This window comes from Spermophilus citellus (genome assembly GCF_964194105.1).
Source record: "Spermophilus citellus genome assembly, chromosome: 3".
NCBI classification, from domain to species: domain Eukaryota; kingdom Metazoa; phylum Chordata; class Mammalia; order Rodentia; family Sciuridae; genus Spermophilus; species Spermophilus citellus.
This window is the reverse complement of record NC_138184.1, coordinates 217,758,763-217,774,107: the sequence shown is the minus strand read 5'-3', so window position 1 is coordinate 217,774,107 and position 15,345 is coordinate 217,758,763. Positions and strand designations below refer to the sequence as shown.

Sequence of the window (15,345 nt, the reverse complement as noted above, 5' to 3'; positions counted from 1 at the left end):
CCTGAAAGATCCCAGATCCCACCCCAGCAGATCTCACCTGCCCCATGGCCACAGCCAGAAAAACTGCCCGGAAATTTCTCAGATCTGCAGCCTGCAGCTCAGCCACAATGCCAGCATCCAGCAGCACCAAGCGCAGGGGGCACAAGGCTGGCACCATGGCCACCACCAGGGTGTCACGGACATCCACCTGCTGCAGCTGTGCCTCGTGGCTCAAAGAAGGTCCATCAGCACCCTGGACCAGGATGTTCCCAGGATGAAGGTCTGCATGCACGAAGTTATCCACAAATATCTGGAAAGAGATGACACCATTCAAGGCTGAGTCAACCCTTACTACCCAGCACCACCAAGCTACATGCAGAAAAGGCTTCAGGATGACATGGTAAAGAGGTGTCCTGTTTCACAAAGCCTGGGGATGTCATCAGTTCAGAATGTGTGCAGGGACAAGCTAAGTCAAAGTTTTCAAGAGAAAAATTATTTTCAAAGTAAAGCAGACCAGACTACCTTTCAAAAGACTTATTTTTATTTTTACATTGTGACTTGATTCATTGATGTTCTAATTAAAAAATAATTATTCTGGGCTGGGATTGTGGCTTATCGATAGAGCGATTACCTAGCATGTGCAAGGCTCTGGGTTTGATCCTCAGCACCACATAAAAATAAATAAAGATATTGTGTCCAACTACAACTAAAAAAAAATTAAATAATAATAATAATAATTATTATTATTATTATTATTCATTGTTTCTCTCAAAGCTCTATGTTCCTAAAATTCATAGAACTATATTTCTTTAAAAATGGGGCTGAGAGGACTGGGGTTGTGGCTCAGTGGTAGAGCGCTTGTCTAGCATGTGTAAGGCACTGGATTCAATTCTCAGCACTGCATATAAATAAATAAAATAAAGGTCCACCGACAACTACAAAATAAAATAAATATGGTTGAGGGCCAGGCACAATTGCACTTGCCTGTAATCCCAGCAACACAGGAGACTGAGGCAGGAGGATTGCAAGTTCAAGGCCAGTATTAGCAACTAAGTGAGGTCCTAACAACTTAATGAGATCCTGCCCTAAAATAAAAAAATAAAAAGGGGCTGGGGATGTGGCTCAAGCGGTAGCGCGCTCGCCTGGCGTGCGTGCGGCCGGGGTTCGATCCTCAGCACCACATACCAACAAAGATGTTGTGTCCGCCGAGAACTAAAAAAAAATAAATATTAAAAATTCTCTCTCACTCTCTCTCTCTCTCCTCTCTCACTCTCTCTTTAAAAAAAAATAAATAAATAAAAAATAAAAAGGGCTAGGGATGTTGCTCAGTGGTAAAGCATCTCTGGGTTTAATCCCCAGTACCAAAAATAAATAAATGGGTAGATAGATAAATAAATAAGGGGCTGAGGAATTAGGTATATAGTCAGTGGTAGCATGCTTGCCTAGCATGAATGAGACCCTGGGTTCTTCAGTCCCCAGTACCACCAAAAAAAAAGTTCATACAAGCCAGGCAGGGTGGCAAACACCTGTAATCCCAGCAATTTAGGATGCTGAAGCAAGAGGATCACAATTTGAGGACAGCCTCAGCAATTCAGGGACACTCTGTCTTAAAATAAAAAAGAAAAATGAGTGAGGATGTAGCTCAGTGGTAGAGCAAAGTTCAATCCCCAATATTACGAGGAAAATTTTTTTTTTTATACAGCCAGATGTGGTGGCATACACCCATAATCCCAGCTACTCATGAGGCTGAGGCAGAATTGCAAATTTAAGGTCAGCCCAGACAACTTGGTCCTGTCTCAAAAAAAGGTAAAAGGACTGGGGGTTTAGAATAGTGGTAGAGAGCTTATCTAGCATGCAAGAAACCCTGGGTTCAGTTTCCAGAACCCTCCCAAAAAAATTTACTATCGTGGCTCTTTGTCTGAACTCTAGGCAACCTAGGCAGGTCTTGCTCACCACAGTTTCCACAGCACACAGATGCACACTAGAGAGAAAGTGCTCAGCAGAAGCTGTGGTTCCTATGAGCATTTGGTGGGCTCAGCTAACTTCTAGAGTACACTTCCTCAACATGTGGCTTCCTGCTTGACCCACCCTCCTTCCCAGATGCTGAGCAGAGACCCAGCATCTCTGATACCAATTTGACCACTGCACTGGGCCTGAGCACCCAAGCCAGTCCAAGAGCTCACCATCTTCAGGAGCATGTTGATCCCCAGCTGCGCAATCTTCCTTTTCAAATCAATGGGAATTCCTGCCTGCTGGTAACTGGACACAGGCACGCTCTCCTTGGAGAAAGCCCCGAGAGAAAATAGTTTTTTACCCTAGCCAGCCCACCCCATTCCTGCTGCTCCACCCCCCCATGCCACATTAGTGCTGCCTCCCACTGACAGGGGTGGATCCAAACAGTCTGATCTTTCTCAGAGCCCTTAGGAATCAGTCATCCACACGTTAATTTTAACCTGCTTACATTTCTCTTCTGACACTTTTCAAAGGACAAGTTTCAGGTTTATTGGAAAGAAAACCCATCAGCTGTGCCACTGATAGGGAAGAGATGTTTGGTGCCCTGGAAAAAGACGGAACCAAGTGTGGAGAAAGCTAGCTTCCAGTCAAGGATCGGCCAATAGAGCCACAAAGGAGCTCTGGGACCTCAACTGGGAAAAGGGGAAAGAAAGGGAAGCCAGAAGAATGGGGAACTGATAAATAAGCATTTTAGATGTCTTTGTTTAATTCATGGTCAAAGCAACTATTGAGATAGATCTTGTTATCCCTAATTAAATAAAAGAGTAAAAGTCCAGAGTTCATGTGCCTTGCTCAGGTCACACAGCTAGGAACAGTGGATGGTTCCCCTCAGACCCTGGATCTCATATTACCATCTCTACAGAGGAAGCAGGACCAGAGGAGAGTTAAGGCAATGATGACACAGAGCACCTTCTCCGTGGTGAATGGTTTGCACTCAACGTGTCACTCTCTCCAGAGACGACCTTGTGGGGCAGGAACTCTTGCTCTGCTTTCTAGGTCACCAGCAAATAATATGGTAGGTTTTTAAATCTAAGAAGTCTGAGGCTATGGGCAAGTTCTTAGCCAACTCGCCACTGCCTCCCCTCCTGTCAATCTCCCAGCTCCTCCTGATTTTACAGGCAAGGATCACACCCTCTCTCCCAACTAAAGCCTTCACAGGGGCAGCCAGCTGCTGGAGTGAAAGGCACCACAGAGTCTCACTTCATATGTTTCCACCAACACATCCCTAGTGACGAAGGGGCGCAGAGGGGTGGGAAATTTGACAGATGTCACATCCCGGAAGTTACGCTGGAAATGTTCTAGATTCCTAGCTTCATAACGTAGGTCAATCTAGAGAAATAGAAAGAAAAGATGAGGGCTAGTCTGAGCATGCAACAGTCACATGTGAAATGCCAGAGAGGGGCAAGCCATGAGACCCACCCTGCCTTTCCTACCAGCTTTTCTTGCAGAACTCCCCAGGAAGAGCTGGAGATATAGCTCAGTTGGTAGAGTGCTTGGCTGGCATACACAAGGCCCTGGCCTGGGTTTGATCCTCAGCTTCACTTCAAAAAATAATTTTCCCCAGCTGCCCAGAAGTCCCAAATCTCCACATGAACTCTAAGCTGCTGCAGACAGCAGATACCTCAGAAGGATTTGAGCCACTCTGCTTCTGTGCTATCACCTTCCTGCCCACCCACCCCCTTTACACCAGCCAATGGATCCCCTGCCCCATCTCCCAAGAGTTTGGCTTCACTGCCCTCTCGGGCAGTCCAGTGACATTCAACTGGCCAGTCCTACAGCTCTCTTCTTCTACTGGGGCTACCTCCACACAGCCCAAGTCTTCCATCTGAAGGTCAGCCCTTCCCTCTACCCACTGCAATAACACTGCCACCACTAAACTCCAATGGCTTGTGTTTGCCAGGCTCAAAGGACTAGCCCCACTTTTTTTTTTTAAACAGTACAGGGGACTGAACCCAGTGGTGCTTTGCCTTTAAGCTATACCCCCAGTTCTTTTTAATTTTTAGTTGGAGACATGGTTTCACTAAGTTGCTGAAGCTGGCCTTAAACTTAGGCTCTTCCTGCCTCAGCCTCCTGAGTCACTGGAATTACCAGCCTCCCATTTTTATCTCTTTTGGGGAGGATACTAGGGATTGAACCCAAGGGTGCTATTTATCTCAGCCCTTTTTAATTTTGAGACAGGGTTTCCATATTATTTAGGGCCTCACTAATTTGCTGGGGTTGTCCTCAAATTTGCCATCCTCCGGCCTCAACCTCCCAAGTAGCTGGGATTACAGGCATGCACAAACCATACCCACCCACCCCCTGTTTTTTGCATCAGGGATTGAACCACCCAGGGGTGCTGAACCACTGAGCTACATCCCCAGCCCTTTTTTATATTTTAGAGATGGGGTCTTGCTGAGTTGCTGAGTGCCTTGCTAAGTTGTCAAGACTGGCTTTGAACTTGCAATCCTCCTGCCTCAGTCTCCCAAGCTACTGAGATTACAGGTGAGCACCATGGCACCCAGCTCCCCAACACTTTTTATGTTTTATTTTGAGACAGGATTTCACTGTGTTGCTTTCACTAAGTTGCTGAGCCTGGCTTCAAACTTGCAATTCTCCTGCCTCAGCCTCCAGAGCTGCTGGGATTACAGATATGGGCCACCATGCCCAGCTGGCTCCCATTTTTATCTTAATAATCCTCTCTGGGCTCCACTATGGTGCTACTGAGGCCTATTCCTTCCAAACTTCTCTTCTTCCAGTCACTGCTCTTCCCTCTCTGTGGGCCCCCTTTGCCTTTCTAACTGTCCATCTTGGCCAGATCAGTGCCCATGTCTCCTGACATCTGGCTACCATGCTGCCTGGACATGCCCCAAGCAGCTCCCCTGATGACAGCATCCTGTTCTCTGGGCCAGACAAGAATACCAGCCTTCAGACTGTCAAATTCAACTACATCTGGACATCACTCTGTGGAGGCCCAGAGAGCTTTGAACACTATGGCTAAACTGAATTTACTTTGTCCAGTCCTCTTGTTCTCAGTCACCTATCAATCACTAGACCATACCATCTCCCCTCCCTCCATACCTAAGGTGATCCAGTGCCATCAATCCCCAAGGTGATGGTATCAGGGGGTTTTGAGAGGTGAGTAGGTCTTGGAGATGAAGCCCTTCTGAATGGTTTAGTCTACTTATAAAAGAGGCCTGAGAGAAACCCTCACCCCCTTCCACCATGCAAAAACACAGTAGAAAGGCACCACCTATGAGCCAGAAAGCTAAAAGACACCAGACACTGAATCTGCCAACACCTTGATTTTGAACTTGACCTCCAGAACTGTGAGAAATAAACTGTTGTTGCTTTTAAGCTCTCCATATCATAACAGCCCAAATAGACTAACATGAATCCCTGGGACTTAAAATCTTAAATCAGACGATACAAAGGAAGACTTAGTATATATTTATTATACTATATATACTTAGAAATCCTTATCTTCTCACCAATCCCTGGAAACAGAGTCAAAAAAGACAAAAGTGCAACTTGGCTAATTACTCTTCTGAAAACCTACCAAGTCCTGCACCACCAGATTGGGTGCAGATGTCTACTGGACTCAGACTAGCCCCATGGTGTGTTTATGAAGTCTGGTTTATAAAAATGTCCCAAGAGTCCTGAACAGGGAAGAAATCCTTATCTTCTCACCAATCCCTGGAAACAAAGTAAAAAAAAAAAAACAAAAGTGCAACTTGGCTAATTACTCTTCTCACTCTGGAGTTCAGTCTCTGATGGTAACAGAGCTAATGCTATATATTCCTTCAAATTCATTTCAATTTTCTCCCAGTCACAAAGGAACATTATTTCCTAAGCTCCCCACAACTCCATCAGGCCCATGAGATCAAAGCCCTGATCTATACTGGGAAGAAGTGATGTTCCCCACTTCCAGGCCTAGTTACAAAATCTCTTCCATGATCCGCCAAGGCCTCCCATTTCCCCTGAAACATGCTGAAGATGATAATGCAAAGCTGGGAGGAAATTTGATCCCTGAATAACTATGGAACAGCACCCTATCTTCCCTCAGTTTAATTATATAAAAGCAAGAAATAGCCTTGTTGCATGAAGCCTCTGAGATTTGGGTGTTCTTTGTTTTGTCAGCTAGTGTTACCCACACTGACTAAATACATCATGCTCACCACATACTGGGAAATTATTCATTCAGCATTCCCTAAGCAGCTGCTGATGGCAAGAACAATGTTAGCTGTTATTTACAATTGAGGGAAGAATTCACCTGTTGAACCATAAGCTTCTCAAATTCCTCCACAATCTCAGGCAAGCTAAGCCACTTGATTCCTGGCAGAAGTCCAAGGACTCGGCTCCCAATCTTCATCAGCAGCAGGTCCATATGCACCTGAGCGAGCAGGCCAGGGTGCAATACCTGCCAGAAAGAGGAATAGTGAGACAGGAGGAGGAATCAGGAGGACACATTTACCTAGCCAGTGCAGGGTCCCACCTTAAAAAGAGCCAAATGGCTTCTTCACAGAGCAAAGAAGTGGCCCCAATCCCCACTATGCCCCAGGATGTTGGTTCCTTCATCCCAGAGGTAGCAAACTCCAAATCCTCCTAATTTTCCTCCATCAGACTATTTGTACCATTGCTTCTGAAGCCCAGAAATAAAATACCTTGCACATTACAGGTATTCAAATATTGGTTAAGCTAAAAGAAACAAAGGTTGAGCATCCCCAATCCAAAAACCCAAAACCCAAAATGCTCTAAGATCCAAAACTTTTTAAGCATCGATATGATGCCATAAGTGGAAATTTACACTTGACCTCATGTAATGAGTGGAAGTCATAACCCTGGTACACTAAAAATACTATGTAAAATTACCTTCAGGCTCTATGTATAAGGCAATATGAAACATAAATGAATTTCATGTTTAGACTTAGGTCCCATTCCCAAGATATCTGATTTGGGGTTTTTTCCACATTTTTATTGGAACATTATAGTTATACATAATAAAATGAGATTTGTAGTTACATATTCATTCATGTACACAATATTATATAATTTGGCCAAATCACTCCCCAGTACGCCCCCCTCCCTCTGTGTCTCCCACCTTCTGGTCTCTTTCCTCTACTGATCCCCCTTTGATTTTCATGAGCTTCCCCTGCCACACTTTTCTTTTTCCTTTTTCCTCTCTAGCTTCTGCATATGAGAGAAAACATACCATCTTTGACCTTCTGAGTTTGACTATTTTGCTTAACACATCTGTCTTTAGTTTCATCCATTTTCCTGCAAATTATATAATTTCATTTTTCCTTATGGCTGAATAAAACTCCATTGTGTATATAGCGCACATTTTCTCTATCCATTCATCCACTGATGGATACCTAGGCTAGTTCCATAGTTTGGCTATTGTGAATTTTGCTGCTATAAACATTTTGAATATGCAAATATTTAAAAATTTTAAAAAAACATCCAAAGCACTTCTGGTCCCAAGCATTTAGGGTAAGGGATACTTAACCTGTGAATGGATAAAATGTGGGGGCGACTTGCATGAAGGCATGTTTCTAATTTGGGAGAGCTCAGTGGGTAGGCAAGATATGAACTGTTTATCAGAGATGGAAAGGGCCTGGCTGAAGCACTTACTTTCAGAGCACTTACTTTCACTGCCACTGGGATGAGGTGATCCTGGTGGCCAGAGGCCTGAGACACGACTGCATTTGATCCAACCAGTTCAGCTTTAGGCAGAAGCAGCCTTTCTAGAAATGACTGGTCAGCAAGATTTCCTGGAGACTTCTGCTCCTTCTCAAAGTGTCCTAAGAGCTCCCTGAGGCCACCAACTGCCCTAGCTCCTGAGGAAAGTTGCAGGCAGGCGGCCTGACCAAGTCTCTGATCCTTCTCCAGGAAGGCAGTGCTGGCGAACGCCTTGTACACCTGGGCCACGCAGCCTGAACCCACAGGTTCCTGGGTCTCAAAAGACAAGACATTCCCCCAGTCCTCCCCAAACGCCTGCCGGAGGAACTGTTCCGTATAGGTCCAAGGGTGAGGAGTCACTCGGACATGCAGCTTGGAGAACAGGGCACAGAAAGCCTCGGAAAAGAGATCTCGCCGAGTGCTGGCCCACTGACCCAGTTTAATATACGTTGGGCCCGAGGTCTCTGTGGCTTTCAGAAGTAGGTGGAGCCAGAGTGAGGAAAGGCTGGGAGCCAGGTAAGTGAACGGGTAGAGGAGGAGGAGGGGAAAGAATTTTGCCAAGAGAGCACCAGCCCGAAGCCAGATACGGAGATGCAGGAAGACAGAGCTGAGCGGGCCAGCTTGGGAGACCCTCTCCACTGGCCCTTTTTCAGCCAAGTCACTCCAGTGAGCCCTTCGCTGACACAAGCTGTCAGCGGGCCCCTCACCAATGTCCCCATAGGCTGAGATGAGTTTGGGCAAAGTGCCCAGGAGAAGCCAACAGAATCTGGTATTGCGATAACACCCCAAGGGTCGGAGAAGACCAAATTCCTTTCGGAGCTCAAAACACCTTAGATGCGACCAACAGAACCTAACAGAGATGCGCCAGGGGGTCACCATCTTCCCCGAGGCCCACAGCCTAGTCTGTCTGCTCTCCACTCAAGGGGCAGGCATTTATGGGGACGCTGTGAGCAAGGCAGAGAGGAATCCTTGGTGCGGCGATGCTGCGACCCCGCCTCCGGGGAGCAGCCCAAGCTCAGCCCTGCTCCTTGTCCTGCCCCCGCAGGGCCACCCACGCCACCCCCAGGCCGCCCGAGGGGCTGCCCAAGCGGCCACGCTCCACACCGGGCTCCTCGCCTAGGCCTAAGGCCCGAGACCGGCCGACGTCCGACCCCCGGCGCCCAGTGGGGGATGCCCGAGATGAAACGACTGTAGAGCGGCGGGAGCCGGGACAGACAGACGGACGGTCAGGCCCGGGGCCGCAAGGGACCTGCAGAGGGGACCGCGGGCGCGGGCAGGGCGGGGCGGACGCAGGGTCACCACAGGCTGGGGCCGGCCGCGAGATCGCGGAGGTGCGGGGCCCGCGAGGGCCGGGCAGGGGCGGGGAGCAGGGGCGGGGCACCGAGGACGCGGGGGACCGCAGGGCGCCGAGGGCCAGGCGGGGTGCAGAGCGCGGGGCGCCGAGAGCCGGGCCGGGAGGGTGTGCGGAGAGGACCGGCTCAGGAGAGCGAGGAACGGCGCAGGGCGGTGGGCAGGGGAGCCGGCTAGCAGGGGAGCGAGCTGAAGGGGGACCAGGGCCTGGGCGCCCGGGCGGGAAGGGTGCCGCGGCCCAGGGCTTCCGGGAGCTCCCGCAGCCCTGCCGCCCCGCCCCGGAGCCGCCCCTTAAAGTGGACGCAGCGCGAACACGGGCGGAGGTTTCCTGAGTCTCAGAAACAGAATTATTACTTTTGCTGCAGCTCTTGTTATTATTAATGAAATTTTATTTATTTATTTTTGCGGTACTGGGGATTAAACCCAATGACCGGGAACTTGGGATCCTCCCACATCAGCTTCCCCAGTCTCTGGGATTACGGGACTGCGCCACCACACCCAGCTTCCAGAAAGAAATTTAACGCAAAACAGAAGCACCTTCCCCAACTTCTCCTATGACTCTCTCCTCTGACAGCTTCTTCTCTTTCATCACGAATTGAAGGCAGGTTCTGAGCACAGGTCTGCTTTTCAACCTTGCTAGACCCCGGGGGTGGGGAGTGGGGTCCGGGGTAGGAAGGTGGGAGGTATCTTGGATGGTTGGGAATGCCAGACTGCAGTGATTTGGCGATGGCATTTGGACATGGAGGGGTGGCTCCAAGAAGGTCATGTTCATTCATGCAACTAATAATACTTTCTGAGCTCAACAAATCCTCTTGGACATTCATGTTGAATCTCAATAATATGTATTGAGCTAGGTATTGCCCTCCGCTTGAGGTAGTGGATACTTAGGTCCAGCATTCAGAGGCTAATCATTTAAGGAAAGGTCCTAAATGTGCAATTTCAAAGTGTGACAAGATCCACCAGAGCAATGAAGACTAGGAGACACACATTGGAAGGAGCAGCTTTGGATGGGGGTGCTTCCTGGAAGGAGCCAGAAGAATAAAGTCCTAGCAGGACAAGGTGGCTTGGCTGCAATCCCAGCAAGTTGGAGACCACCTGGACAATTCAGCAATTCCCGGTCTCAAAATAAAATTTAAAAAATACAAAGGTCTGGGGGCATAGCTCAGCGATAGAGAGCTTACCTAATGTGTGCAAGGGCCTAGGTTCAATCTCCAGTACTACAAAAACAAAACACCCTAGAATAGAAAGGAATTTAGAATGGGTTTGGTTTTATTTTGTTGAGGTGGTAGGAATTGAACCTAGAGCCTTTTGAATACTAAGCAGATACTCTGCCACTGAGCTGCATGCCCAATCTCTGATGTAAGATTTTGAAGTGTGTGTGTGTGTGTGTGTGTGTGTGACCTTGAAGAACCAAAGGGAGGTCAGATGACCCTGTTGACCAAGGGAGAGGGCAATGGAGCTTGGGAATCAGCCCGACGGTCACTGATGGGGCTGGTAATTCAAGCCTACAGCCATCTTCTCTGCCATTTGGCATTCAAGAGTCTGCCTGCCTTGTGCTACCATAGCTGCCTCTAATCAATACCCTTTATCTCCACATGGTGAGAGACTTTCAAAAGTCTAGTCAAGGGTGGTCAAGGGTTGAGAGCATCACAAGTGGAAGGGCCCCCAGGAAATGACCCATGTCCCATGTCCACTGCTGGCAGTGTAATATGGCCACTCAGTAGCCTTAGGAGTATCCATAAATGTGTACCTGGGAAGCTGATACAGTCAGGAATGGGCAGTGGCCAATGGCTCCTATGTTGTTAACTAACAATCTATTTCCTATTGCAGAAAGATGCTGCACACCCTTTGCTGTTCCCAGGGCAGACATCATACCTAACACTGTTTGAAATATGGCCAGTCAAGCCAGGCACCATGGCACTTGTCTTAATCCCAGTGGATTGGGAGGCTGAGACAGGAGAACCACAAGTTCAAAGCCAGCCTCAACAACTTACTGAGGCCCTGAGCATCTTAGTGAGACTTTGTCTCAAAATAAAATATAAAAAAGTGCTGGGGATGTTGCTCAGTGGTTAAGCACCCCTGGGTTCAATCCCTAGTACCAGAAAAATTAGAAATAAAAAAAGAAGAAAGGAAATACAGTTGGCCATTAATATCTTCTTTCTCCTGAATCATTTACCTACTTTATCCCAACGCTGTGCACAGAGGGCTGGGAATGTAGTTCAGTGGTAGAGTGCTTGCCTAGCATATGCAAGGCCTTTACTTTAATCCTCAATACCACAAAAAAATAAGAAGAAATGTGGGAGACTCCCCAGCTGGGTGATTGAGGCATCCTGCAGCAGCCATGCCAGACTGCCCCGCCCTTCTCGTTCTAGGGATGATATCTTCGTGCATGGGCGTGTCTTCCTAGAGCCCCATGGGTGGAGCTATGCTCACCTGTTCCTTTGTAATATTACCCCTTGCCCTGTTTGGGATAGAATGTTCCATGGAGGGGCTGGGGATGTGGCTCAAGCGGTAGCGCGCTCGCCTGCCATGCTTGCGGCCCAGGTTCGATCCTCAGCACCACATACCAACAAAGATGTTGTGTCCGCCAAGAACTAAAAAATAAATATTAAAAAAAAATTCTCTCTCTCTCTCTCTCTCTCTCTCTCTCTCTACCCTTAAGGTCAAAGGAGCCACCACCCCAAAGAAAAAGGTATTTCTGTCTCTTGTGTGGTTATTTTATGCAGCCCAATTAGCCCAGTTCCCCTGGAGTTACCCCTGAGTGTTTTAGTTGGGAGAAACCCGGCAAAAGAAGGTGCACAGAAGTCTCGTGTATGTCTTATTTGCCAAAATGTTTATAAAGAACTTCACTTTTGTTATTTTTATGGTACTGGGAATTGAATCCAGAGTGCTCTACCACTGAACTACACCCCCAGCCTTTTTTTATTTAAAGACAGGATCTCATTAAGTTGCCAAGACTGCCTTGAACTTGTGATCCTCCTGCCTTAGCCTCCTGAGTCATTGGAATTATAGGCATGGGCCACCATACCTACTTGAAGACTTCATATGAAACCACTGGCCTCTAACAATGTGACTCCAGGCAATTCTCTCTGGACCGTTGCTTCTTATGAAGCAAAATGGGGAAGCTCAATTAGCTCAACTAAAAATTCTACAAGTCCTCTATACATACATTTATGATTCTAGAAGTTGGTATATTTATCAGTAGTTACAAATAAAAATTCTGGAGCTCAGTAAACCTGGTTTCAGTCCCGAGTCTGGGTTACCTTGTCCCTTGGGCAAATTACTTAACTCTCTGAGTCTCCACTCCTCATTTACAAAGTGCAGGTTAAGAATAGTACCTACCCCACAAGGAGCAAACCAGAAGATGTCTATGGTGTGCTTAGCACCATGTTTCACTTAATGCTATCAAATATTGTCATTTTTGTTATCTAGATAAGTAAAAGTTGTTCTCCTTCTTCATATGACACGCATGTTCTCACAAATTTGGAGGATGCATTGTGGAAGATCTCATTTAAAATAAAGCCTTTGTGGCATCCTACAAATTCACCTAGAACAGAGGCTTTTAAACTTTAACATCTATCATAACAACCTGGAGGGCTGACCCCACCCCCAGTTTCTGGTTCTGTAGGTTCAGAATGAGGCCTGAGAATTTGCATCTCCAGCAAGTTTCCATGTAAGGCGGATGCTGTTGGTCCTGGGAACACAGTTTGAAAATCTCTGACCTTGTCATGGTGGTGAATTTGACAGTGGTTAAGGGCCCCTGGGCTCCATCCCTAAAGAGTGAGATGGTGGTGGTAGCGATGGTGGTGGTCGTGATGGTGAAGGAGTAGTGCCATAAAGAGGATTACTGAAGGATTACTGGGGCCTATGTTAGATCGGAGAATGATGTCATACATTTTAAGACATCATGGACAGCAAAAGCAACCAGTTATATCAAATATGTAGGGTGTTCTTTTGGGTGGTTGGTTGGTTGGTTGAGTGGTTGTTGTTATTCAATGCTGTGGATGGAACCCAGGTCCTCACAACATGCCACACTGAGCACTGAGCCACACCCCAGCCCAGGAAAACCAAATATGAACCTCAGTCAAAATGTGTAAGGGCAGCCTTTAAAAATCACAGGCTTTGGCTTGAAGTGGAGCCACTTCTCATGTGGATAACTTTATGTGATCTGTTTCAGGATTAGCAACAGCAGGAATGTACATATTAAAGTGATTCATGAGAGGCTGGGGTTGTCACTCAGTTGTAGAGCACTTGCCTAGCATGTGTGAGGCACTGGGTTCAATACTCAGCACCACCTAAAAATAAATAAATAAAATAAAGGCATGCTGTCCATCTAAACTAAAAAAGATGAAAATAAATAAAGTGATTAATGAATTAAGAGATTGACTATACAAAGAGACAAGAGCCAAACCATCTCTGATAGTAGAACTCTGACCCATGACTTCTGCCACCATATGCCCAGAACATTAGGACTTACTTGGTCAATGACAGCCACCTGCCCTAATTTTAACTCCACTTCCAATTCAGAACCAACCCTGGAGAGCCAAATGTCCTCTTCAGATCAATCATAAGATACCCTCACTTGCAGCTTTCCCGTGCCAACAATTTCTCACACCAGTGCACTAGAACCTCTTTTTGTCTCTGGGACCCTTTCCCACTAGCATTTGAGTCTCCACTTGTATTTGAGTCTCTTGTCAAATGTGATGGCAGCTGACTTCCTTGCCATAGGAAGCGCTCAGTAAGTGGCCTATTTTTCCTCATTTGGGTATATGGAACATGCTGAAATCACAATCATTGGCTTTACAGACTCTTCTCAACCACAGAAAGCCAGGCAATTATTACTAGTCTCCAATTCTTGGAAAGGTCCCTGCCTCTGTTCACTCTAGTCCCACTAGGTGGCACTCTTCCTCTATGAAGTGCAGCCGTGCTCCTCCGCTTCCAGACCTCGCTGGGAAGGGAAAAGACCAGGAAAGCCATGCAAAAGCCAGTCTGTCCTGATTCTCTTTCCATATAAACCTAATGATTGTGATTTCAGCATGTCCCATATAACGTTGTTATATGGCAGATGTGACACATAGCAAGTACTGAGTCCTGACAAAGCAGGGAATTGGCTGGTCCAGTTCTCAGCCTCTGTACTTCCGACATTCCGGGCAGGATTGTTCTTTGTTGTGTGTGGAAGGGGGCTTTCCTGGGGAGGATGCTTAGCAGCATCTGTGACCTCTCCTCACTTGACACCAGCAACATCCCCTCTCTTATTCTGTTCAGGTTGCTATACCAAAACACCACAAACAACTGGCTGGTTTATAAAAAGGAAACATTTACTTCTCACAGGTCTGGAGGCTGGCAAGTCCAAGATCAAGGTACCAGCATGGGTGGGTTGTTTCTTCATCTGTTAAAGAAGCTAGTATTGGGACTTATTCTTAGGCAGTCTCTGAGAAGCATTAATACTACCAGGTGCCTACTCAGAAAAAACTAGAGTGAAGATGTGAACAGGCAGCAGCTTTTGCCCTCTGCCTATCTGAGAAGCTGGAGTTGTGGGGATCTGAAAGCCTGCCTAGCCTCATCTCCCTAGCAACTGCCACCATAAAGAAAGGAAATGACTTTCCTGAGGTCACGTGCCAGCTTGGGCAGTCAGATATCACCTGTCTTGCCTTTGGCCAATTTTTTTTCCCCCAGGACTAGGGGGAAAATAAATTGGCCAAAGGCAAGCCCTGAGCCCCAGCCCCAACCCTTTTTTATTTTTCTTTCTTTATTTTTTTTTGAGACAGGGTCTTGCTAAGTTTCTAAGGGTCACACTAAATTGCCCAGGCTGGCCTCAAACTTGTGATCCTCCTGCCTTAGCTTCCTGAGTAGCTGGGATTATAGGCATGGGCTACCACATCTGACTGGCAAATTTTTTTATTTTGATTTAATTTGATTTGATCTGAATTGTAGGAAGTGGTCAGATATTAGGGCTTTCTGGAAAAACATTCTCCAAGCAAGGTGTGTGGCCTCTGAGGGGCAGTGTGGTAATTTACAGCCATTTGGTGGTCTGAAGACTGAGATCACAGCCTAAGGAGGGTTTTAGTAGGGGAAAAGTCAGCTGGCAGGGCTCGAGCCAGCGGGTACAGTGCCAGCTCATGACCTTGTGTGATTAAACACTTCTGTGGGGATTCTTCCCTGCTCCTGAATCTGGGGAGATTGGCTGGTTGGACCAGATGATGGAAGATGTCTAGAAGCAGGATGTAGAATCTCTGTGCCCTGAGTATGGACAGCATGCAGAAGAGCGGGACTTGGCTGTCCTGACAACCTATTGTCTTCTAGAATCACAGTGGACACAAAGAATGACAACCGCTTCCCCAA

General features: G+C 47.1%; 2 protein-coding genes across 2 annotated transcripts in view; one reads left to right on the top strand and one right to left on the bottom strand.

Annotated features, from left to right (window-relative positions):
* Positions 1-9,597, bottom strand: part of ADCK2 (aarF domain containing kinase 2) — a 14,663-nt gene extending 5,066 nt beyond the window's left edge. Inside the window, exons 1-5 of the mRNA XM_081287466.1 lie at positions 7,621-9,597; positions 6,245-6,391; positions 3,193-3,321; positions 2,163-2,258; positions 38-289 (exon numbers count right to left, since the gene is read on the bottom strand). Of these exons, the coding sequence (XP_081143592.1) occupies positions 38-289; positions 2,163-2,258; positions 3,193-3,321; positions 6,245-6,391; positions 7,621-8,532 (1,536 nt within the window). The 5' untranslated portion in view covers positions 8,533-9,597. The remainder of the gene's footprint in view (positions 1-37; positions 290-2,162; positions 2,259-3,192; positions 3,322-6,244; positions 6,392-7,620) is intronic.
* LOC308645393 (uncharacterized protein) overlaps positions 1-15,345 on the top strand; it is a gene marked incomplete at its 5' end in the record, with an annotated part of 27,647 nt that extends 12,302 nt beyond the window's left edge. Inside the window, one exon of the mRNA XM_081287474.1 lies at positions 15,307-15,345. Coding sequence (XP_081143600.1) covers positions 15,307-15,330 — 24 coding nt within the window. The 3' untranslated portion in view covers positions 15,331-15,345. The remainder of the gene's footprint in view (positions 1-15,306) is intronic.